Below are 26,837 nucleotides of genomic sequence, written 5' to 3' on the forward strand. Positions count from 1 at the left end.
AATAATACACATTTTCTTTTCTTTCTTTCTTTTTTTTTGTTTTTTTGTTTTTTTGAGACAGAGTCTTGCTTTGTTGCCCAGGCTGGAGTGCAATGGCATGATCTCGGCTTACTGCAGGCTCTGCCTCTCGGGTTTAAGCAATTTTCATGTCTCAGCCTCCCGAGTAGCTAGGATTACAAACATGTGCCAACACGCCCAGCTAACTTTTGTATTTTTAGTAGAGACACGGTTTCACCATGTTGGGCAGGCCAGTCTTGAAACCCTGGCCTCAAGTGATCCACCTGCCTCAGCCTCCCAAAGTGCTGGGATTACAGATTTGAGCCAACATACCTAGTCCCAATATGCATTTTCATAGTGCCTGAAAGCTACCATGACATGGACATGAAGTGGGCCCAGTACAGACTACACCTGTGAGAACAGACATCCTGCAGGCCAGCACGACACTTTTTCCCTGTGGTCACAAGTCCCTTTTTCCTCTTTGTGTACTAACTCCTCCCTAACCATCCACGGTTTGCATGTGGTTGAAACCCTAACTCTGAAAACTCAGGCCTGGTCAGTTGGAACCTTTCATTGGCTACAATGATAGGTCTGGGGATGGGCATGTGACTAAAGTCAGGGAGTAAGACTTAATTCCAGGACTCTCTTGGGACTACTGGGAAAAACAAAGGCTATTACTGTTGGAGCGCTTGAGAGGCCGTGATGTAAGCCAGGGATGCTCAACGAGTGGTGATATCACCTCCCATGGGACATTTGGGAATGCCTGGAGACATTTTTGGTTGTCACTTCTAGGGATGTGCAACTGACATGTATTGGGTAGAAATCAGGGATGCAGTTGAACCTCCTACAAACTCATGGGACAACCACCCCCAATAAAGAATCCGCCCAAAATGTCAGTAAAGCAGAGGTTGAGAAACCCTTCTGTAAGCTTAGAGTTTCAGCAACTATTTTGGGGTTGCATAAAATGAGCCTGCCCAAGACTAAGGCCAACCGAGAGGAGATAAAGCTGAGAGATGGAGGAAGAGCAAATCATGAAGCTGTCCTTTGGGATCTGGGATGCATCTCTGTCTGTAGTCGAGCCCTGGACTTTACAAAAATGCATAATTTACAAGCAATTGCTTATGGATTCAGACTTCTGTTGATTCAACACATGTTCATTAGGTGTCTGCCAGGTGCTTGGACTCTTACTTTCATTGAGTTATAGCAAGAACAACGAGAATGAGAAACAAATAACACAAATAAATAAAGAAAATAGAAATGGGAATGGCAGATTGCATACAGAGACTTATTCAGATGAGGAGGAAACTGGAAATCAGCAACAGAGCATCTTCAGTGTGCATGCATTGTGGTCCATAGTGCATGAAAACGTAAAGTATGTGGTATTTGATGCCCCTGAAAGAGTGTGGCTGCAGTCACAGTCATCACATCTTTGCAATGTCTTCACGAAAATCTCAAGTTCAGAACCCTCTAGAATTGCCATGTAGGTATCAGTATAGGCGAGAGCATTTCTGATCTTTAAAGAGAAAATATGCAGGATTCTGCCTTCAGATGGCATTTTATTTCCTGGCTGGGAGCACGAGGCAGACATTTGGTATGAAGGACTTTGACCCCTAGATGCTGGTGAGGCTATGGAGAAATAGTTGTAGTTTTTACGTCTTGTTTTATAAAACCATTTTGCATCTCAACATCATATTCTCCTGTAATACCTTCTAAAATGCTTTATAAGTTTAAATTTGAACTTAAGTCCTTAATCACACGTGCATAATTGATTTTTATGTGTAATTGATTTTTATGTGTGTATTATGTAGAGGTACAATTGATTTTTCCCATTATATGGATTTCTAGTTGTTTGGTCTCATTTATTTAAAAATCCAGTCTTTCTGCATTGATGTTTCATACTATTTCTGATTATATCAAATATCCATAGCTGTTAGATTCTTTTATGGACTCTCCTATTCCATTGTTCTGTCTCTTTTGAGCCATCCATACTGTTATTCTTAATTACTATAACTTTATAATAAGATTTAGTTTCTAGGGGAACAAAAAACACAACACATAGACTGTGCTTTCAAGCATAGCTGGGCCTGTGCAATCTGGCACTCTGTGTAAATTTTAGAAACAGCTTGTAAGAAAAAAAAAAATACTGCCAGATTTTTTTTTTTTTTTTGAGAGGAATTTCTGTGGATTTCTAGATCATCTTGCAAACAATTGACATCTTTACAATATGGAATTATTAAATCCATGAACATGATCCATCACTTCATTTACTTAGATTGTCTTTAATATTTTTAAATGAAGGTTTATTATTTTCCCATGAAGTTCTTGCACATCTTTTCAAAATTATTCTAAAGTATTATATTTTTATGCTATTGTAAATGAAATATTTTTAAATTTAACCTTCTCAATGTATATATTAGTATGTAGAAATGCAATCAAATTTTGATTCCAGCCCTTTCGCTAAAACTCTTAAAAAATCAAAAATTAACCTAATGACTAATTAGAATTTTATACATGCACAGCCATATTTTCTATGAATAATAATAGATTTGTTTCATTCTAGTACTTACCATTTTTATTCTTTTTTCCTTGCCATAGTGTTCTGGTGAGCCTCCAAACTTATATTGAATAGTAAACATCTTTGTCTTGTTCTTGACAGCAAAGAAAATGCTTTTAATTATATAGCTTTATGTGACATATTTGCTATATGTTTTCTATAGATACTATTATCAGGTTAAAGAAGCAATTTCTATTCTTAGTTTGTTAGTAGTTAATAATATATAGATGCTTAATTACACTTTCTATATGTATTCAGATAATCACACTTTTCTCCTATAATGCTCTCATGTGGGGAATAAATTGATTAATGATTAACTGATTTCTCAATATTAATTGATTTTCCAATATTAATCCAACTTTGCACTATTTTGATCAACACATCTCTGTCATGATATAATTTCTTTTTTATACATGGCTGAATTTCTTTACTAATATTTTTGGATCTTGCACTCATAAGAATAATTGGTCTTTTTTGTACTATTGTTTTTTTGGTATCAAAGTTATGTTAGCCTACAAATTTTAGCTATGATAACTAATTCAATTTCTTTAATGACTATAAGATTATTCAGGTTTTCTGTTTCTTCCTGTGTCACTTTGACCAGGTTTGTTTTCTACACTAATTTATTCATTTAATCTAATTTTCAAATAAATAGGCATAAAGTGGTTCACAACATCCTCTAATCATTTGAAAGTCTCTAGCAACCATAGACTTATTCCCATTTTTATTCTTAATATTATCTGTCTTTTCTTTTTTAAAGTAATCTCACTAAAGACAAGATTTGTCCATTTGTTTTTTTAAAAACTGCAATTTTTATCTTTGTTGCTTCTCTATGTTTTTCAATTTGTTAATTTCTGTTCTTAAGTTTATAATGTCCCACCTCCTGATTTTTTTTTGTTTGTTTTGCTGCTTTTTTGCCAACTTTTTAAAATGGATGCTTAGCTCACTAATTATCATCCTTTTTTCTATTTCAACATAAACATTTAAGACTATAAATTTCTATTTGGTGTTTTAGCTATATACCACAAGTTTTATCCATATTTTTGTTATATTCAATCATATTGTATAACTTACATTGTAACTTCTTTTTTGAAATGCTAGTATATTTCCTAAGCAAATTTTTCTACTTAACTTTTTTATTGACATCTAGCATAATTGCTTTAGGTATGAGTAGGTATTATATTATTTTAGTCATTTAAATGTTTTGTGAATTTCTTTATAAAACTATTTATGGTAAATTTTTGTAAATGATCCATGTGTAAGAATTTGTGTTTTTCAGTTGTCGGGAGCAGTGCTCTGACCCCATTAGGTCAAGTTTGTTACTCTTCCATTTCTTGTTTTTTCACTTGTTTCATCAGTAACCGAATAGGTATATTAAAAAGCAGGGTATGAATGTAGTGCAAGAAATTATGTTGCTCTTGTTATAAAATCGAAGTGAAATTGACTCCACAAAGAATTGATGAGAATTTTGAATCTTTTAATCTCATTATCATTGTGATTTCTGCTCCACCCATAGATCCTGGAAGCAAGGGTCTTCTGGTCTTCAGTGCACACACTGCTCCAAACCCTATAGGTTGTGGCTTCAGTGTCAAGTACAGGTGCATGGTTCCCTGATAGGGCTAGAATCCACATAACCAGGCCCCAGGTCCCTAGCAGAGCCATGCCCCTGAATTCCTGTAAGTATCCAGGACTTATACATTCATGATGGTCTAGGTCGCCATTGCTTGTGAATCCTATAGAAGCTAATCTTTTCCTATTATTGGGATAATGTCTCCCAACCTCTCTTGTTTTGTTACACTTCTTGCTGTTTCTTTTATTTTTTTATTTTATTTTATTTTTTTTGAGATGGAGTTTCGCTCTTGTTACCCAGGCTGGAGTGCAATGGCGCGATCTCGGCTCACCGCAACCTCCGCCTCCTGGGTTCAGGCAATTCTCCTGCCTCAGCCTCCTGAGTCGCTGGGACTACAGGCACGCGCCACCATGCCCAGCTAATTTTTTGTATTTTTAGTAGAGACGGGGTTTCACCATGTTGACAAGGATGCTCTCGATCTCTTGACCTCGTGATCCACCCGCCTTGGCCTCCCACAGTGCTGGGATTACAGGCTTGAGCCACCGCGCCCGGCCCATTGTTTCCTTTTATATTTGGTTTTCAACATTTCCCCAAGAACCTTTAGAAGCTCATTTTAAACAACTCTATCTTAGACTTGGGGGTGGAGGAATAAACTGCAGAGACTTAAGATCTGGTAATAATTCCTAGAATAGGCATGCTTCCCTCCACAGAAAGGTCAGCACCTCTGTAAATATACAAACCAACTGCCTGGCTTCCTGGATTTTTTTGTATCAAGTTTTTGTAGTACCATTGAAAAAGTGGCACTGGGTGGTTGAAAATATAACCTGGCTAGCATCCAAATCCTGGGTTCAAGTTCAAGCTCTGCTTTTCACTAGCTACATGCTTTAAGATTTATATTACACTCTTGGAGTCTCTACTTCTCATCTTCAAGTGAGGACAGGAATTCTACATGAGGTCTACAAAGTCAGGGCCTGTGTTCCATTTTTTGAAAAATATTCCTTGGGCCTAATTCCACATCTGCTATTGTAGATCAAATCTTTGTTCTGAATGAAAGAGTAAACAAATTTCTATCTTCAAGATTTTCTGCTATGATGAACTAAGACAGCACGAGTAAGCTCTTTGTAAACTGTTAAGCACATGACAAATACATATTATTATTTTCTTTCTATTATACCTCACAGCAATGTGAGGTATCCTCAAATATGCTTTTACCTCCCTCACCCTCAAATCTTTAGGTCAGTCCCCAATATTTTCATATATTTCAATTGTTTAATATGACTTCTATTCAAGGAAGAGATAGAAGCCACTTGAAAAAAGTCTTAGGGCTATCTCCCCAAACTGCTTATTATTTATTTGAATGTCTTATATTTTAAAATGTGTGCAGTCAATTTTTAGCTCTCTTGTGCTCCAACCCTTCTTCAAATCACAGACTATGGTAGACCAGACCCAGAAGTGCCATGATTTTTCAGACATGGTCCACACGTGTAGCATTAGGGCCCAATCCCCACTCCTCAGTATTTTTTGGTTCATTAAAAACAAAAAAATGAACATTCTACTTGGCCTTATATTGTTTTGTAAACCATAGACTGCTTGTGTTTTTTTGTTTTGTTTTGTTCCCATCATTAGTATGTTTTGCTCCTGAAGATTTTCTGATCCCATGCCTTTGCTCAAGGAAAAAAAAAAAAGTCCCTGCCCGAAATGTATTCTATTCATTAAAATTCTTCCCCTTCTGAAATATCACTTCCTTCAATAAGCCTTTCCTGCTCAGCCCACTATATGAGTGTAAGCATCCTCCCCATACTCAGATGCAGCTCACACATTGTCTGGTCTTACACTAGACATTTTTATGTACATTTTCCCTTTCTAGAATAATCTCTCCAAGGGCAAGAACTCCTTATCATCGTTCTGTACCTCTTATATCATTGTGACATCAAAAATTCTGAGCAAATGCTTGTTAAATAAATGAGAGCAGACATTCTTGCTCCCCATTGATTTTTTCTTAGATTCTAATAATACAGTAACATTATCTCCACAAACCATTCTTATAGAGCCCGACACACAGTGGAACAAAATCTGAGAATTGGGTTGAAGAACTGAACAGAGCAAAGGAAGCATTTTGGTAAAATCACAACCTGTAAACACATCTCAAAACATAGCGTTCACTCAACTGAAGCTGAATAATCTTATAGCCTGGATTCATTTGGCTTGATTGTGCATCACTTGTTTACTTGGTGTAAACCCATGCAAGACACAGGGTCCTTTTGTAGGCATCTCTACTGTGGGTCTGTTGTGGGCCCCAGGTAATCATAGTCCCACTCTCTTGCTGCAAATTCTCCTCCATCCCCAATACAATTGGACATCACACACTAACTTACAATTCAGCCTCCTTCCAACTGTCTTCCTCCTTCTACCTAGTTTCTTCCTGCCTTGCTTAACTTCTTATCATCATATTAATAATCATTTCTTGTTTGGCCATCGTATCGTGGTTGCCCATCCTGTGAGCCTGGCTCATAAGATAGAGATTGGGTCTTAGGTCTTTCTCAGAGGTAAAAACAGCACAGGGGCTCCTCATGGTGGGTTTGGAATCAAACAGAACCTGATCTGAATCCTGTCCTTGCTGCTTAATAGCTAAGTGAACTTAGATAAAATGATCTTAACAAGTATTTGGCCTTCCTTGAATGAAAGCTACAGAATCCTCTTGGTATTTTCTTCTTAATTGGAGTGGGGCAGCTTAGTGGGCATGGACCTGACAGTGTTGGTTTAAAACTCAATGACCACTGCCTAGTTCCACTTTAAAATGCCCTGTGCCACATAAGTCTGAATGGGCCTCCCGTTAGAATACATGACAAAGACAGGGGTTTCTTCTAAAGAGAACTGTGGAATTGTTGGATGTGAGTCTGGGAGTGTTGTTCATATGGAACAGCCATTTCTCACTACGCATGTTTCCATCGGGCGGACACTGACGGGTTACTCTTGCTCTCTCCCACCACTTCCGCTGTCTTACATAGGAAGAGGCGGGTCCTCGTGGTTTCTGTCCAATGGGAGTCGCTTCCTGTCCTGCACCTTCCCAACCACATCAGTGAAAGGATGGACGTGTGAGCTCACCCACTGCTGTTTAAACCATATTCTTCGTACTAGGAAAGGGACATTTCTATTGCATCCACCCAACTCCTGAGTTGGTTGCAAAGGTGGTTAAAAAAAAAAAAAAAAAAAGAAGAGCATTTATTCTCCTGGAGGCAGGACCTGCCCAATCTGAGAGGGCCTTTCCTCTGACCCCAAGCATCAGAGCAGGTGGAGGCAGAACCCTGATTCTGCTGTGGGGCCCAGCGCCACTCGCCTCCCCCAGGTTACGGCCCAGCAGCTGGGACTTGCCCCAGAAGAGCACCTACAGCATGTATCCCGTGTTCTTCATCAAAGCGGCCTTGAGTCCGCCGGCATCCCCAGCAAGCAGCACTCCCGCCCTAAAACCAAAGGGCGAAGCAGGGAAATGGGAGGGCTGCGCTTTGCTTCCTGTCTGATAACTACCAGCAACCGGGCTTCTGCCCAGCATAGCTAGATAAGGGGAGGGCACTCCATCTGACATGCCCTGAAAGCTGTCCAAGCAATGGCTTAGGAAGGCCATTCCAATTTCAAGTCCCAAAAGTTGTAAGATTTTCCTGTGACTTAGAGTGATTTATAACATGGGTTAACCTCTCAAAGCCTCCATTTCACATCTGTAAAATAAGGATAAAACTATCTCAAAGTGCTATTGTGCAAGTTAAATGAAAAAGATAGTGTATGCACATTGTTTGGCACTACGCTATTATCATTATCAAAAATAGTAGCAATTAGTATTATTGTTTAAAGGAGAAAATGATATCCACTGGGAGGCTCCTCTCTGGACCCGAAAGCTTCGTATCAGGAATTATTTAGAACTGGAATGCCAGCCTCCGCCTCCACAGCAGCCTACTGCCAATTCTGATGAGAGCTTAGAAACCATTGCCCTGATGCCATAGAAAAGAAGACAGCCTTTTCCTTTCTCTTTGCCCTTAATTTTAAAAGGTTGGGCAAGTTTCCCATCCAACCACCTCCAAACCTTTCAAACAAGTTTCAGTTATATTCTTGCCAAGTAAAAAACCAAAAATTCATAAGAGAACTTAAAATAAAAAGTTGTTAACATCTTGAAACATCCTGACTTTCAAGTTAAGAGACTTTACAGGATGGTTTCATGATTTCTACACCAAATTCTTTCTTGTACATTTTGTCTACACCCCACCCCTTCCTTGGCCTCAACCTCATGAGTGTAAATGGAAATCGGCCCTGGCTCCTGGCCTCCCATGACAACTTGGAGGTGGAAATGGTTAATCTGGAGTGGGATTGAGGGTCTCTGAAGTAGACTGACACTCTTTCAGCTGATCCATGTCTAATGCTGAGCAGGCTGTGACCAGCTACCTCCACAACATGTTTTTATGCAAGTGTGCTATAGGGAATGGTCTTCCTTGTAAGTGAGAAAACGTGGAAGCAAAGTTCATTTATCCCATCAGTTCCCTGCTTCTCACCATTCACCTGGGCTTTGCAGTGCTGATAAGATAGGATGTATTTTAACCTCCAAGCAGACTGGGCCCCAGTCAATTTAGAGACACAAAGTCACAACATAATTCAATTTGGGGTAATTCCAGTGCTTCTGTAATATCTAAAGCCCTAATGTACTCCTGACTCTTAGGATGAAGTGGCACTGATCAAGAGTGAGGCTACTAAGCCATCATGGACTTCAGACTGTTACCCCTGACTTTCTATGTATGTGTATAGACAACACTTAACAAGAGTGAAGAAGACTTAAATAGCCACATGGTCCATGTGCTGCCAAACACCTGGCAAATAGATACATGGTTGTTACATGAGCACACCCCATATCCAGGAACTTCTGGACGAAGGCTTACCACTCCATCTGAAGCTCCTCCAACTGTTAAAAAGCATTCTCTTGAATTTGGCCAATGGCAATTCCTGCTGAACCACTTTTAGTTCAGATATTACCTTTCTGGATGTTCATTCATGCATACAGCTGCAAACATTTTCTGACAGCTTGATATTGTTATGCACTGTGCTGGGTCCTGAATCAATGGGTAATAAGGGTAATCCCACTTCTAGCAGAGACACTGACAGCCCTTCCTTGGCATATCCCTGGGTTCCTTCATTCCCCTGTCCCTCCCCACTAAATTTTCACTAAGTGTCCTATGTCACTCTCTAAGTGTAGGCCCAGAAGTGATATTGCAATCTGTTCAATGTATAACAAATAAGTTCTCGTTTGTGATCTATTTCAGAAAATGCAACCTAAGATTGGGCAGTCATATCACCTTCCTGCTTAATTTTCTGTCCATATGAGGCAAAATAGCTTAAGATTAAGAATAGCTAGCACCGGAGCAAGCATTTGTTCCACCTCTTACCTTGGGAGTGCTGGGTGAATTATTCAATCTGTGGAGATGTTATTTTTTTTAAGTGTGCTGTGTGCTGTGGGGGCAGTTGGAAGGAGTAATGAGGCAGTGCACATACAGCACCTGACCTATTCATGGCTCATTAAAAGCTGTGATTCTACATCTCATTGCTGTCATCTCTAACACCCTGAAGTCCTTTTCACATGTGCTGCTGCTCCATCAGACTCCCAGGTGTTTTGAAGAGGACTGAATGGAGGTCCTAACACCTTTAACATCTAGCCCATCACGTTAGCCTGTTCTTTGGCATCCTGGATGTGTCATATAACCTATTGTCATCTCAGTCCCATGGCATTGGGCACTGTGTTCAGGGTCTCTTCTGTATTCTCATCCAAGTAAAGTATGACCAAGTAAGTTCAAGGGCAGCAGCCAGGATTTAATCCTATGACCTCCCTTGTAGATGAGGGAGGTCCCTTTCAATTAGTACTCTTTGGCTGTGCTTATTTACCAGTCACAAGCTTGTAACATCTCCAGATTGTTTTACGAAGTCAGGTCAGGATGAAATTCTGGCGACCTACTATTCCTGTATTATCTTCTTTAGGGAACATGCTGTGTTGTTATAGAACATGAAAAACCCATTTCTTTTTTCCACAAAGTTTCTACATATAACATGCTTCCCACAGAAATTTGTAATTGACATATTCTAGCACAAATTATAATCAGGTAATGTTATGACTTCCTCCAACAGAATAATAGTTTAACAACACTTTTTGTAAGAAAATAATTATGTTTTACTAGGTAAAATGAGTTTAAAATTACAAGTTAGAAAATTTTGTCTAGCTGTTTCTATATAGCATTAATATGGGCTGCTTTGCTAAAAATTTATTTTTGAATCAGGGTTTCACTCTGTCACCCAGGCTGGTGACGTGATCACAGCTCACTGCAGCCTTGAACTCCTGGGACTGCAGGTGTACACCAACCATGCCTGGCTAATTTTTGTATTTTTTTGTAGAGACTGGGTACTGCCACGTTGCCCAAGATGTCCTGAGTTCCTGTACTCAAGCAATCTGCCCGCCTCTGCCCTTCAAATTGTTGGGATTATAGGTGTGAGCCATTGTGCCCAGCCAACAAGATTTCTTTAAACCAAAGGTTATGATAAAGAGAAGGCACAGAATTTGACGTATTTTTGAATAGTCCAAAGTAATTTTTATTCTCTAATTAGTCATCTCACAACTTTATTTGAATCAAGTAATGAGAGGCTAATTAAACCAGTTTAAAAAAAAATAATTTTCTTCTCTTTCTCCAGGCAACGGGTCATTTTGGGGCGCTGCAGGACATCTGTGCTTTCCCTGTGCCCCGCCACCTTCCCAGCTCCCAAGCTGCAGCCATCTCTGCTGCACCTGCTGTCAGAAGGCAGCTCCTCGGGGCTCCTGCTGCAGGTGCTACACCTGTGCAGAGGGCTTAGGAGGAGCAGAGAGCCTTCTAACTGCAGCAGTCCTGACAGAGCACTTCGTGAACCCCTCCAGGACATAACAAGGGCATCAAACTGGGAACAAAAATAAAGTCTTCACTGAGATTTGGCGATTTTACCACATACAAGGCCCGAAAGATGACTGAAGACAAGAAGATAAATCTCTTGCCAGCAGGAGTAAGATTGTACAAGAGTCTGAGTGTACAGGGCAAGCCAAGAGACGGGGAGAAACAGAGAAAAGGTTCATGCAATTATGAATATGACCTGGAGGGTGCTTTGGAATTAGATTACAACAGGAGCAGAGTTAATGCCATTTTGAGACAATTTAAGAATTATGTATTTGAAGGAACTCAGTATTATCGTGTTATCCAAAATCCTCCCAGTTGCTCATAAGACTTGCTAATAACCTGGTTTGGGACTGGAGGGTTGAGGGATCTAACTGAAAACATATGTTAAAGTTGAATATGATAATCATGTCTTGTTTTTATGATTTTGCTCATGAGACAGTCTTGAAAGAGAGAGCTGAGTGATTATCCAAGTAAATATGTATTTTTATGCAGAATGTAGGTGTGTCTTAACTTTGCATTCCAAAATAAAAATGACTGATCTTTTCCATTAGTACAGTTTGGTTTGGCCAAACTGCCAGCTTTTATGATTGTATTTATTTATTTTCCCTAAGGAGATACAGGCACTTTGAGGGCCTTCCCAGGCTGCTGCAAAATGATGGATGGTTGGGCTCCGTCTAATCCAAGTGACATGGGGTGTCAGGAGCATTGGTAATCGTATCCTGCCAACTTCAAAGACCACTGCCAAAACATCCACAGCACAGAGGTTTGGCAACTTCACATAATCATAGCAACAGGATGACAAACTGAAAAAAACAAGCCCTGAAACAGCTATGAAAAGCGCCAATTCAGAAACCAATTCAGCTAAGATGTTTAGGCCAGCGCCTTCCAACAGTCACCTTGGATTTCACCTCTTGAGTTGCCTTCACCTAGATCAAGGTTGGCAGCATTTGTGATGGATAGAAAAGATGCCCAGGGAAATTGACTCTAGGTTATGTAAGCAAAAAGTGTCTTCAAGGGATAGCCAGCAATATCAGGCTCAGAGTTAGTGAGTTCCAAGCCACTGTGCCCAGGTTATTCTGATGTAGGAAGATTAAAGCTGTCTACCTAATGAGATCTTCTGAAAGAGAAACCCCGTGGCAAATCTAGAAGTTATCCCTTGTTTCTGTAAAGTAAGAAATTGCAGCTATCCACGACACTTCATTTACCAAGAATAATGCAGTTTGTATTACGTGAGATAGCTCATTCACCATTCGACAAATGCTTTCTTTTAATCACAGCAGGAATTAAGGGTGATTTGTGACCAGGTACTGAACTAGAATTTCTCAATGACAACCCCACTTTCATAGGCCTGTTTCCATTCCAGGCATAAATACAGAGGCTCCGATGTGAAACCTGGGGTCCTTCTGTTCCAGCAGGGGCTAGATATATGAGAGAGGAGAGTGGACAAGAAGGACACAGAGAGGCTGACAACATTTGGGTGCCAATCATCCTCTCTGTTTGGCTCTCCCTTGCACAAGTTCCCGGACAAAGTAAAATTTTAACACAAAACCCACAACATTCAGCACGTTTTCATTAAGCAACTTTAGTCACTAAAAAAAGTGCAAATGCAGACTCCTGTATAAATCTGATGTGCCATGCTAGGCCAAGCTTATTTTATTACATACATTCTGCATTCTAAGAACGAATAACTTCATATTGTAAACAAGCATACAGAGTTAAAATTCAAGGCCACATTATATCATTGATTGTCTCTTTTGTCGTGTGTCTTTGGCTGGCCGAGATCAACTCGTAGTGTATAAATGCATAAGTTATATAATTATTATAGAAAAGGGGGGGAAAAACATTGACTTGTATACTTCATTCTGACAAACGCACAGCGTTCGCGACTCAAAGGAAAACTGGTGGCCACCTACCCAAAATGCCTGTGTGATTTCTGATTGTGGCAGCCGAGATGGCCATCTCCTACCTGACCCTGTGGAGAACAAAGCCCCCACGTAACTATGAGGTCCTGAATGTTTCTCTTAAATATCAGACAATTCCAGTTAAAATTTTCATTTGACAAATAAAGAAAGAGATGCGCATTTTTGTTTCTGAATTCGACTACTTCCCGTTTCTCCATTACGCTGGGTCATTCTCCTAACACTGGGTTTGGTATAATACTGACTGCATGAACCCTCAAGTCTCCGTATCTCATTGTACCCAGTCCCCAAACGTCCTGAGTCCAGTCTTCACTGCTTGAGAAGTTTCTTTCCCAGCCCTGGTCTCCTCCTTCTCTGTCTCCTCCTCCTCCTCCTCCTCCTCAGCCCCTCTGTCTACAATCACACACTCACTCTATACACATTCTCAGTCCCACCATTTAGCTCATCATCCCAGTAATACTGTAAAGGAGCTGGAAACTTTGGGTCCTCTTCACAGTTTGAGAAAGCTGACAGCTCTCCATCAAACGGAATGTGTTTGATTTCAACCGAAGCAGCACATGGCCGTGCAGTTGCATATCAATGTCGGTTGACGGGCCAGCCTTTCTCGTGTCTTTCCTCTTGTTTTTGATATGTTTCTCTTTTTAAATACAGGTAGTTTTCCTTAAAATGGCATTATAAACGGTATGTTAGGTCAACACTGTGTTGTTTCTATTGCTTTAGTTTCATCCCAGTTTGCATGAGTGGGATTCCAAACTCTACTAAGTTTATACACTGCTTAAGACCACTTTCTTTGGCACTGTCCTTAAGACTTCATGCTTCTACATACACTGTCTTTTACAAGGTCAGTCCACAGATGATATGTGATATTCATGACATTTTTAGCATCCTCCTCATTTCTGTGGTAATACTTCTCCCTCCCAAGAGTCTTTGGATCTCTTCCCCGGCTTCCTTCCCCAGCCCCAGTAAAGCTTTCTTCATTCCTCTTGAGGCACTTTTGATTCATGTTCTCCGACCGAGTTTGTGGCGATGGGCTGGTGAATGCACGCTGATGGGAAAGGCCTCTATCAGGTCTTTAGTAGTAAGTGCCCAGATGAGAAGGCATATGGCTGGTGGGGAGCCTAGTGTTAGGGTATATACCCCCAGTTGGTGAATTCCAGTATGGGTTTGGGGCAGCAAAAAAACTGGAAGATGTCACAGGGAGGGCTGGAGGGTGGGGCGCCACAAAGTTCATCTTCTGTGGGTGGGCATGATAGGAGCCCATGTACGGGAGGTCTGAGGGGTACTTATATAGAGATGACTCTGGAGGGTGGGGCTGGAGAGCCTGGGCAATCCCGTGGAAGTCGAACTTGTAGGCGTAGCGCTTCCCATGGACCTTGGTCATGATGTTCTTGTCATAGTAGTAACGGAGGGCGCGGCTGAGCTTATCATAGTTCATGTTGGGTTTGCTCTTCCGCTCTCCCCAGCGCCGGGCCACCTCGTCGGGATCCGTCATCTTGAACTCCCCATTGGTGCCTTCCCAGGTGATGCAGCTGGAGTTGGAGCTGTCCGACAGGAGCTCCAGGAGGAACTGCCAAAGCTGGATCTGGCCACTGCCTAATGAGGTGTCAGGAAAGGAAAACTCCGGTGAGCACAGGTTCCAGGGGAAAGGGACTCTCTGATGATAGAAGGAGGTGCTGTGGGTTTGCCGCCCACAGTCCCTTCCCCAGGCCTGTCCGCCCATCCCTCGGCTGCAGGGGTGCTGACTGCTCTCATTCCATGACGACCCGCTTCTCCAGGGAACTGCCCTTGCCTGAACAGAGCCGCCGCCTCCCCCACACCCAGGTCTCCCACAGCTGGGTGGACTCAACAGGGTCCCGTGGGCCGGCCCCTTCACTCAAGGAAACACCAGCTCCCTGATGCTGTTCAGACTCCAGGGCTCCCGTGGGATGGGGCTGAAACATATCCAGCTGCAGGAGGCTTGGAAGAGGCCAGAAACTTCCTTATCTCTCCCCAAGCCCTGTGCTTCTTCCCATTCTCTCTCTCAAGAAAATGCCGTTAAACAGCCCTACCCCAACCTCTGCATCTAGGGAACCTGACCTAGGACGGTGAACTAACAGATCCAAGACCTAGATGGAATGCAGGGAATTCATACAGGGCAAAGTTCAGGCTGCTTCAATCCGTTTCTGACTTCCTTAAAAGAACAGCCAGATCAACCTGGTGTTTAGGGGGTGAAAGAGCTATATATTTTTTCCTATCTTGTGAAGCAGAAAGTTATCGTTCTGTGGATGGCAATAATGACTTAATGCCATTTATATTGGCTGGGTCAAATAAGATAATAAAAGTTAGATTTAGGAAATGAACTTCTAAAAGTTTATGGAAAAAAATAGAGAATGGATGTAAACACTATTATTTCTCACATAACATTTTGCTGGCGCTCAGAAAGCAATTCTGTTAAAATTTTTCCTAGATCAGAATTAACCCACTCAAAATGAGGAAGTTTAGGAAAAAAAAAAAAAAGCTGGCTCTTTTTCAAACCAGATCACCCAGTTCCAGTATTTGGTCAAGCGCATTGCAACGGAAACCCATGCGCTGCCTGTGCCCTGCAATACCAATTGTGTGAAGCAGCATTTCCAAAAGAAAAGCCCCAGCAATGAGTGATTGTAAGTCCCCATGGGAAGCTGAATGAGACTCTTCCTTAGTCACAGAGATCGCATTTAGCTGGGAGGACAAAGTCAGAATTGTCTTGATTTCATTGAGAGCACATAGATCTGGCTTTGTCTTATGAACTTGAAAGAAAAATCTAGGTACATCATTCTAGCCATCATCATGTATGGCTCCCTAGAAGACAGCAGCATGGAAATACCGACAGTAGTGTCAGTACCCAGAGAAGCTAAGCTGTGCTGAACATATTTCAGAAGCTTAAGAATGGATGGGAGGTGGGTCTTTCCTCCCCAATTCCAGTGAGAGCACTGCCTTAGGCTTATTACCAAAAAGATCACCTTCTATTATATTGTAAGTAATATCAATCGACGTGATAAAATGATTAAAGTAACTTTAACTGGCATCTACTCGGGGAATTAATATAATGTAAAAATCAATTATAAGTCTGTTTTTCTCTAAATCCTCACTAGCCTCCTGCAAGTATTGCCCCACTCATAAGCCCTTCTTTGCATGTTGGCTACATGGAAATGGATATGCTTGTGAATTCATGCATACAACACCACTGTGAGAAAGGTCAGCTTTTTCTGAATCTCTTCTGGAAAGTGCTCATTTTCAGTCTATCAACACATTTGAAATGTATTAACAGCTCATTGCAGTGGAAGCCTTTGCTTTTTCAGAACCACATATACAAACTGTTCCCAATCAAGTTTTGTTGCCTCCAACATTTCAATAATATGCATTTAGAAAATACAAAGAATGGTATGAGAAAACCATATGGTCTTAGTATGTATATTGTAACCAAAAAATTACAACTTGAAAAAAATTCCATAGATGACCTGGGAATAGGAAAAAGGTTGGATTTTTGATTTAACAGTCTAACAGATGCTTCCATATAAACACATACGGTTGTTTGAAAATAAATATTCAGCGTCAACTTTCTCCCATAGAGAAAGCAACTCCACAAACCTGCCGAAATCACACTTAGGATCTACACAAACCTTGGCATTGCCTCTTAGGAATTTGTCCCTCACCCAATTCTCTTATAAACGTGTAAAGGACAGAACCAGTGGAAAAAAGGGATCTCATGTCTCTCCTATTTCTGAAGAGTTAGAAAGCAGGGGACCTAAATTCGTGGCTGCAAACTCCATCCCTAAAGGATGGACAAGCTAATTTCTCACTTGACTATTTTACCCATTAGCCAGGAAGACACAGGCTCAGACCTGTGAGCCTTTCAAGGGAGGGTCTATAGAAATAAGAGATCTGTAAGCAAAACTCATCAGCTTTCAAACCTTAAGAGAAACCTGGAAATGCAAAATCAAAGAATGTTTAAGTAAATGATAGAAAGAGTAACATTATGTCAAAGTCATTAATTGTTAAATTTAATATGTGTAACAAAATTCACTGCATTTTGGAGTGTGTAGAGTGAATTTTCTCACTGCAAGAATTCTCAAAACTGAACAATGGTTGCTAAAAAAAAACTTGTCAATGGTAAATTAAATGAGTTATTCTCAGTCACAGAATTTCAAGAGCAGTTTTTCAATTCTTATTTTACTTCTAAAACAATAACATTTAAATGTGTGATGAGGCGCATTTCAGAACATGGAATAGAGATTTCCAAACAAGAACGCTTAGCGTTTAGGAAAGCCTAAAAGCAGCTTGGGTTACTCATGGGCCAAACCAGGAATCACAGAGGCACTCTTGAAAGACATGAACTTTCACCGAGTAGCATCACCACTTCCACCTCCGGACTCACCTTTCTTGGGTAAGCCCCTCAGGTCTATTTTATCACTCTATCTTAATAACATCCTTGCAATGTCAGTAAGGAGGAACCAGCTTTTTCTTAGGGTGATTACCAAAACAAAACAGATTTGGGAGTCAAAAACAGTGGCAAGCAGCATTGCCCACCTACAGAGAACCCCGTGGATGAAAGGGAGTGGCTGTGGCTTTTAGGAAGACAGAAGGCTCTCCTTCCATTTTACAGGGCAAAGGAATCTCCTAATACTCTTAAAAGAAAGGGAGAGAAACAGGGTGGCAAAGAGGCAAAAAAAAAAAAAAAAAAAAAAAAAAAAGGGAGAAAAAAAAAAAAAAAAAAAAAAAAAAAAAAAAAACACAACCAAACCTAAACGGTTTACAAACCACAGAGCAAAGCAGAGAGCTGCAGAGTGACTCAGCAGCTGTGGGTCTGGTGGAAACAGCTTCCCTGTGCAAAGCCCTGCGGCCGTCAGCTGATGAACAAGCGCAGTAAACACAGCAGTGAGGGGCCTCGCCAGTACCACGGTGGCAGTGGTTTGGGGCCACTTTCTGTAGAAGCCAGGGGTGGTGCAGAAGATCCCGCGCGCACAGCCTGGGCCCTCTGCAAGGCAGCAGGTGTGTCCTGAATGGAAGTGTCTCCCCGAGGCTCGGTGAGGCCCAGGCATCACTTACTGGAGGGGCAGGAAAGCTTGGTGGTAGGGAGCACTAACTTTGGAGTTGGCACTGCCTCAGTTGAATCCTGCCTCTGCCCTTTGTGGGACCTTTGGCAACTCTCCCACCTCTCTCTGCTTCAGTGTCCTCATCTGTAGGGAGGGAATAATGGGAATAGTACTATCTTGCAAGATCACAGTAAGGATGAACTCAGCACATGAATGGTCTCGTCATAAGTTCTTTGGGCTGAAAAGTAGAGTTTAAGGAAAGATAACGGTCCTCGCTTATAGCCAGGAAATGCCTAAAGAAAGGGGAACACCTGTGGTGTTCAATTGGCCTATTGAGCCATGCAGAAGCTTGAAATGGTGCTATTCTCAGGCTGACTGATATTTTTTGAAAGCTTACTGTGTGCCACGCACCATTCTAAATGCTTTACATGTGTTAGTTTATTTAATCCCCACAAGAATCATGAGATTTGCCCAAGGAGAAGTGAGGAAATTAGAGCTCAGAGAGGCAGACTGACGGATTTTGCTCAGCATCAGCATGGGTTGGAACCCAGACCCTAGGCTGCCATGCTTAACCACTGCCCAAATTTGCTTTTGGGCCTGGTTTGTGCACACCTCTGCAGCCTCCTCAGGTCCTTTCCATGTTGTCCGCTCCCCGGGGGGCTCCCACTGGAAGACTGCATGCTCCCAATTCCTTACAAATGGCAGAACAACCCTAACCTGGTCTGCAGTTCTGAAGAGGCAGGGTGCATTTTCATGCTCACCATTGAAGAATATCCTGTTAGCAACAAGGGAGCCTCTGAGCATAACCCAACAAAGCTCTTTCATTAGAGGCACCATGTTATATTCTCAGCTGCTCTGATAGGACATAAAGGAGCTGTGTGGCTTATAACCAGTCCATGATATCAGAATGTAGGGACACGCTTTTCTCAGCAGGAGAAGTGATGTCCAAAGTGCACATCAGATGAATATTTGGCCAGAGATGTTGGGATGCTGATATCATCTTGTGCATTCATACTGTATGATGTAACCTTTCCACTCAAAATGATGGAAAGGAATTTGTATTGTATGAAGAGCAAAGGCAGCAATTTTTAAGTGATGAAGGATTTATTTATCAGAGAATAGAAAAATAGAATCAAACAGGAAGAAGCGTTGTCATTAATACAAAGATAAAAGACATTCTGGTTTCAGGGGAAAAGTTCACATGAACACAACAGACACAGACCTAAGCACAGAGGGAGAGAAAGTCAAATTCATCAGAAACTAAATGAAATAAATCTTTATCTTAAAGACACTTGGCTGCAAATCAAGGGTTGGATGTTGCCATTTTCTCCAGGGTCATTAAGAATAGTCTTAATGGTAAAAAGCACAGTCCTGTTTCCCCAGGCCTGTAATGGGTTTCCAGTCACCTTGCTGTGAGCTCAGCTTCCTCTGTCTACAAAGGACATCCCCAGGCTGCTGAGCCCAGGGCAGATGCAGTGTTCTCTTGTGAGAGCTGGCACTGTGCTTAGGAGCAAGTCACTCTGGCCCTATTCTACAAACAAGCTTAGCAGTACATCTGAGCTGTGACAACCTGGTCGTGGACATGTATTTCATTCGGCCGATGTGTGAGTGAGTGCAAAGGCCCGTTTGGTCTTCTTTGGTGCAGCTTGACTCTTTCCTCCTCTTCCTTCCTGACCTGAGATTCATCACCTGGACCTAAGGAGTTAGTACCCTGAAAGGAAATCCTTGCCATCTAGTCCCACACTCTGCATTTTCTAATGCCTCTTCTTCACTTTATGCTTAGTTAGGGACAGAGTAGGGCAAGGAAACAAAAGCAGACTTTGGAGACAGAGTCACGTTTCAAATCTGGCCTCCCTTATCATTGGCCGTGTGACGCAGGAAAAGTTACTTAACTTCTCTGGATTTCTAATTCCTCTTCTGCAGTATGGAGATAGTAACCTCCCAGGGTCGTCATGAGGTGCAGAAGGGACCACAGACATTCTACAGAGGGTGTTCTGGGGGGTGGGAGTTGTTTGATTGTTATTTCACATGATTCTATTAACATTCCCAGAGTGTTTCAGCTTCCATCATTTTCTTTTTTCTAATCTATCCTGAACACTGCTGCCAGATCAGTCTTCCTGAAGCATGACTGATAATAATCATCTCAAAACATAGTCATTATTTTTATTTGAATGGTTATCTGGCAGTTGCAAATGAAAAGCTGAGCAGAAGTCTGAGAAGGGACCACAGCCTCAGGAGACTGGGCTACCAGATGAAAACCAGCATGAGCGAAAAGGGCTTGTGGCCCCATGGCTGGGACAACGTTGTAACTACCTGTGTCCATCCCTCCACGGGGCGAGAGCTCCCTGAGCTAAAGGGCTACATCTCATGATCCTTGGCATTCACGTATGCAATAGATAATCATTGAGCACCTAGTCTACCCCCAGGCTAACTAGTTTTCATTAGATTTTCATCTGTGTAAAAAATATTTATTGAATTCACTAACATCGACCAAAATTTAACATCAAAAATGCAGATGTTCAATAATGATAACATTTTGTGTTTTCAATGTATAGATTCTCTTGCTGGGGTGTACACTGATTAAATCTGAATTTTTCCATTTCCAGCCTTATTTTGGCCTCAACGTTTAGGAAATATACATTCCATCTTGTGCTTGCAATATGCCTGTGACATCTTGGCATCTGAATTTGCAGTTGGGAATATGCAGCATAGGCTATGAATTTCTGAAGCTGATGCCAGCACAGCTGGTTCTGATCTGAACACAAACAAATAAAACTATGTGGTTGGCACTGAAACACAAGGACAGGTGACAAACCTTGGCAATGCACTGGTTACAAATGGGCCAATTAAGAATCTGCACTTTTTCCTGGCATCGAAGTTCAGAAACAGACCATCGGAGATGAGCCTGAATCTGGTCTTGTGGTTGTAATTAAGGCTCTCTTTTAAAAATATACTATTTTATCTGCTTGTATAATGGGTTGAATTGTGTCCCTTCAAATCCCTATGTTGAAATCATAATCCCTGGTACCTCAGAATGTGAACTTCTTTTGGAAATAAGATCCTAAGGTAATCAAGTCACAGTGAGGTTATGGAGTAGATATTCCAGTCTGACCGAAGTCCTTGTGAAAAGCCGACATTTGAACACAGAGACACTGTGACACACATAGAGAGATGATGATGAGAAGAGACACAAGGAGATGATGGCCATCTGTAAGCTAAGGAGACTCCCCAGAACAGACCCTTCCCTCACAGCCCTCAGAAGGAACAAAGCCGCTACCAGAACACTCTGATTTCAGACTTCCAGCCTCCAGAACTGGCGAGACAATAAAATGTTGTTATTTAAGCCACCTCATCCGTGGTACTTTGTTATGGCAGCCACAGAAAACTATTACAGCTTGGATTCAGTCATAATGTTCTTTGCTGAAGCTGAAATCTTAATTTATAACCCAACCCATTTTTCCATTAAGGTAAATAATTCGGTGAGAACTAAAACTAAAATATGTTCAGTTGAAGGAATTTCTCACCAGTACCAATTTACTTTTCAAATTAGCCACTGTCGAAAAAGTAATTTTGTAAGCAGAAAATCATCAGCAGTTCCTCACCTGGATTTGCAAGGCGGCTACTTGTTGGTCCAAGAATCTGATAAGGATCTACAGCAAAAAGAAACAAAGTCAAATTCTAGACATAGTTGTGACATAGTATGATGTGACTTCAGACACAATGCCTGACTCCATTGTGTTTTCAGATTTCACAGCTGAAAATTTCCCCCAACTCCAAATCACCTGCCTCCACCTTCTCTATGAGAGAAGATGTCACACAGCATCTCAGATATTTTGCTAGGGGACTCCTAATTGGTGGCAGAGCTTGGATTCAACCCCAGGTTCCTGACACATAGCCCAGGGCTCACACCAACTAGTGATATAAAGAGGGCAAACATGTGCCAAGCCCCATCAGTCAGGGCCATCCAGGCTGTGTTGTTCAGGCACAGAAAGTAAAATTAAAAATAAAATTTATCAATCACAAAGAAGCAGTCTGTGTGCAAGTAGAATGTTTTTTTCCATGTTTATTGCATAGTTGTGGAAGTATTTTAGCACCATCTCAAGCCACCTCATAGGAGTAGGCTGATGATTTGGATCTGATCTTATGTACGGAGCAGTCACAAAGAAGCAAAAAATCATGTTAATTTCCATTAAAAAGTGATGCATTTTAGAAATTCCCTGCTGGGCCTGAATCTTCTTTTATGGTTATCCAGAAGGCCCCTGAAACATACCTAACTGAGGACGCTGGTCTTCAGTTTTGGGCACTGTGGAAGGAGATGGCTGAGCAGCTGAAAATCCAAAAATACAAAAGACAATGAGCTATAACTTAGATTTGGTCACTAGTCTTTGATGCTGTTATGTAATCACTCTATCAGTTAATTTCATTATTAACATAGTAGTCTAACTCAGAAGCATCTCATGGTAAGGAAGAACTTTCCTTTCTAATTAAACCAAATGTAAACATTGTAACAAAAAAAAGGAGGACGTTTCCAATCATTTAAAGAATGGATATCCCCCACACTTTTTCCAAAAATTAAAGAAAAAGAATTTGGGATGGCTTACCAAACAGATTACAATAAATCACAGTCTAACATAAATACATAAAGGGAAACCACCAGACAAAGTAAAGCCAGGGACACTTTCAAGCATGGCCAAGATTCAGGAAATCACCGATTATTTAATGTGTACTCAGACATCCCATGAAGCATGCATTTGTGAAGGCTGAAATACACTACATCATTCCTTCATTTTTGTTATGAAATTTGTGATGACCCAAACAGAAAAAGAATCACGGCAGTTAAAGATCAATTGTACTCTGTTGTCAATGGAACAAACCCACTTCATGTTACAAAATCACAGATTAACCACAGAAATTTTATTATTTACTCCATCAGCAGTCATCCACTGCCTGTGACATGAAACTCAGAGCCATTGGAACCAACACTGTACCTTTCGACTGGGGCGTAGGATGGCCATGACCGGTCCAGGCTGATCTCCTGGGGGGCTCATACGGTAAATCTGTAAAGACAAATAAACTGACTAAAAGATCAATCATGTAATTTTTATATGAGACGTTTTGAGTTTTTATTTGGTTTTGCATTTATTAGAATAAATTTTGTACAAAAAAATCTGGTGGTCCAAAGAAATATTCTACTAGATTTGAATTTTGTTTACAAATTATAATTTCATATATTACAGTGCTCTAAAATTCTCACCCGTTTATCTGAAAACTCCCATTGACAGATTCTCCCAGAGCTTGCTGACTCTTCTAATTTCCTACAATCATAAGTCAAGACCCTATTAAAAGTTTTTTACAATCTAGTTCATCCTGCTTCTACTGGAACTGATCTACATCTGTCTCATTAACTTCATGACTCATCCAAAACAGAGTCTACAACTTGGATGAACGAACCAATTTTTGTTTGAAGTCTGCCCCTAAATCCATCAAACATTCAGCTTCCTTTCTTCTTGCTTCTCCTGGAAAATGACCGCTGCCTTATGTTTTTGTTTGCCAGTTGCCTCTCTTAGCCAACTCTCGTTTTCCCTTTATAATCTCATCCATTTATATTAAATCAGTCTTATCTAGTGATTTCTACACGCAAGTGTCTCGCTTTTCTTATTTTCTAAATAAATTTAGAATTTCTCTAACATGAACTGCATGAAATGAATTACAGGACTGAAATAATATTGCTCTCACAGCACATTAACGATGGCCTTCTGAGCTTAAGTACATGCCAATCATTTCTTTGTATTTATAAAGTAGTATCACTTGTCCCACAAACCTTTATCACTTTGCATATGCAAATTTAATAACTATACCTCTGCATCCTCAGTGTGGGTTCTACTAATGATGATCAAACCTCTAAGTCATTTCAAGTTTGTTTCAAAACCTATTCCAGAAACGTTATTATATATACTCTTACTAAGAGTGCATATCTAAGGCTATTTCTACATGCAATATTAATATACAACCATTTCAAAATTATGTCTTCTTGGATTGACGGGTCTCAGTTCAATGTCATGTGTCATTTTGGGCCAAGTGAAGGCCATGGTCAGATATCTCAGCAGGCATTTTGTTGCCAGACACCAGGAGATAGCTACAAAATTTCACTTGGAGGGTAGGGCCATGGAATTGTCTTTAAGCTTCTATTTAAACAGATATTTTAACTTCATTTAAAACTGGGAATTTGATGGGTCAATCTTCAAAGAGATTGGCTGTGTTTCAGAAGTGTCTCTTCCTATTTTCATATCCCAAAGAGAATAGAAATGGCATGAAATGTGAAATTCAATACAAAATCTGCTTAATGTATTTGGTCTGTCTGGCTGCAAACATCTTTGCTACTAGTGTGGTCTGTGAAATCCTACCCTTCAGAGCTTTGCAGAATTAGATAATTTTCTTTTTAAACTCTGGTGTTACTCACTCCTCTTTCTCAGCTAGCATTTTTGCATTTTTGGACCTAAAGCTTTTCCTACCCATCTCCTCGGATTTTCACTTTTCTGGTGTTGAGGTTACACATAGGAATTAAATCTGCAGCCCCTGCCGATTTACAACTGAATTTCAACTTAAGTCTCTGGGAAAACTTTGCACATGGGGTTCTCAGTCAATTGCATTTTGTCAAAAAAAGAAATAATAATAATAATGGATAGCCAGAGTTTCAATTTGCAAATTGTCTCAGAAAGAAAAATCTACTCACAAGGCAATCCTAGCAACATCTAGCCGAATTTGAGAGCGGAAAGGCACAGTAACTAAGGGCTTCCATTTACCAAATGAAAAGAAGAGCAAGATAATACAGAAATATGTTCTAGATCTCTGTTTGCCAAAGGGTGGTCTGTGGACCAGCAACATCAACAATACCTGGGATGCAGAATCTCACCCCAGACCTACCACATCAGAATCAGCAATTTAACAAGTTCCCGGGTGACTTTGGTGCATAATGAAGACTGAGAAACCTGCTCTAGACAATTGCTTTTTCCAGCAGATAATGATTTCAGAAATGCTATCTACAATGTGCAAAGACAAATTAAAAAATGGTTGAAAGGTTTCAAGCTGGATTGCTTTTGCCGATGGCATAAGCATGCTAATGGGACTAACAGAAAGCATCAGTAGGTAAGGCAGAGGCTACCTTAGACAGAAAATTATTGCCCATGAAATGTGACTGGGAAAAAAATGAATGCCAAACTACTACTCCCAAAATATTTTGAAACTCTTTATTCACAAAATCCTTCTTAGGTGTATAACCATATCCCATCCTCCCTTGAAAATAAGTTGAGACTTAACACCAAACAGAGTCTACTTTCCAGCCAAGTATTTGAGACATTTATATGAACAATGATTAACATGTTCATAGGCATACTGCCATGGAAGGTAAATGGAGTTTTGTTTTCTTCCATGACATTCTGGTCCAATGCTTCCTTATCGGCTACCAATCACATGCTGTGGGCACTAAGTACCCGCCCTGTGGAATATGACATTAGGAAACATTCAACTCAGGTTCGCTGAGATGGGCAACAGCCAGGGGTGGCCGCTTTGGCAGCTACACCATCTCAAAGCCTTAGTAGTTCTGCTTTTGACTCTTGAAAAATCACTCTTCTGTGTATCTTTGCTATGTGTGCTTTGCTGATAATACAGCATCGGATTTCCAATAAAAATACATTTTACATTTAATTTTTGCTGATCATTTCAACACCATCTCCATTTCTCCTTAATTTTGATCTTCAAGGTAATAAACTCATATGTTGGCAGAACTGCCCATGTAAGGGAAGTCTGCTTTCTCGCACTGGTTCTGCTGTTTTATCTGTAAGAGACTGTGTTTAAAAACCGAGCTTTATAAAACTCATTTCATAGGGCGCTTGGGTGAACATGACGTATGTTACATCACAACAGTATAAAAAAACAGCATGAAGCTACAGAGAGGGAGCTCGGCTAGTGCTGAGCCCTACACACCAGCAACTGTGTTGATTTCCTGGGAGCTGGGGTCAGCTTCTCATTCCGAATGAGACTCCTCCTCTACCACACCCTTCTGAAGACATCAATAAATTAATACAACATTCTGGCTACCGTTTCCAGGAGGGCTAAGATCAGCCAAGTTTTATATTCTCCCTTCATCAAACTCACTGAGGAGGAACCCTCTAGCTCTTGCCCCTGACCCCCGCTACCAGCTTTATTTTTTAAAGGGCCAGAATGTGGACCATGGAAGAGGTCATCCTCATTCTGCAGGATCCATGCCATGTCTACAAAGCCACCCTGGAGGTTCCCTGGCTGGGCTGGATGGGAAAAGATGAGATTTGTCTGCTCTTGAAATTAGATGCTACTATTCACAATAGCAAAGACTTGGAACCAACCCAAATGCCCATCAGTGATAGACTGGATAAAGAAAATGTGGCACATATACACCATGGAATACTATGCAGCCATAAAAAAGGATGAGTTCATGTCCTTCGCAGGGACATGGATGAAGCTGGAAACCATCGTTCTCAGCAAACTAACCAAAGAACAGACAACCAAACACTACATGTTCTCACTCATAAGTGGGAGTTGAACAATGAGAACATATGAGCACAGGGAGGGGAACATCACACACTGGGTCTGTTGGGGGGGAGGTGGGAGGCTAGGGGAGGGATAGCATTAGGAGAAATACCGAATGCAGATGACAGGTTGATGGGTGCAGCAAACCACCATGGCACATGTATACCTATGTAACAAACCTGCACGTTCTGCACATGTACCCCAGAACTTCAAGTATAATAATAATAAAGAAAT

At 40.9% G+C, this 26,837-nt stretch overlaps 1 protein-coding gene across 5 annotated transcripts in view; it reads right to left on the reverse strand.

Moving 5' to 3' along the window:
- Positions 1-12,310: 12,310 nt before the first annotated feature.
- The window catches only part of ERG (ETS transcription factor ERG), a 280,293-nt gene continuing 265,766 nt past the window's right edge, over positions 12,311-26,837 (reverse strand). For all 5 annotated transcript variants that reach the window (XM_037737672.1, XM_017526258.2, XM_017526254.2 and 2 more), the window contains 4 exons: positions 23,027-23,095; positions 22,309-22,365; positions 21,641-21,688; positions 12,311-14,580 (listed from right to left, as the gene is read on the reverse strand). In XM_037737672.1, the coding sequence (XP_037593600.1) occupies positions 14,060-14,580; positions 21,641-21,688; positions 22,309-22,365; positions 23,027-23,095 (695 nt within the window). In that variant the 3' untranslated portion in view covers positions 12,311-14,059. The remainder of the gene's footprint in view (positions 14,581-21,640; positions 21,689-22,308; positions 22,366-23,026; positions 23,096-26,837) is intronic.

The sequence above is a fragment of the Cebus imitator genome, unplaced genomic scaffold, assembly GCF_001604975.1.
Source record: "Cebus imitator isolate Cc_AM_T3 unplaced genomic scaffold, Cebus_imitator-1.0 Scaffold41, whole genome shotgun sequence".
NCBI classification, from domain to species: Eukaryota; Metazoa; Chordata; class Mammalia; order Primates; family Cebidae; genus Cebus; species Cebus imitator.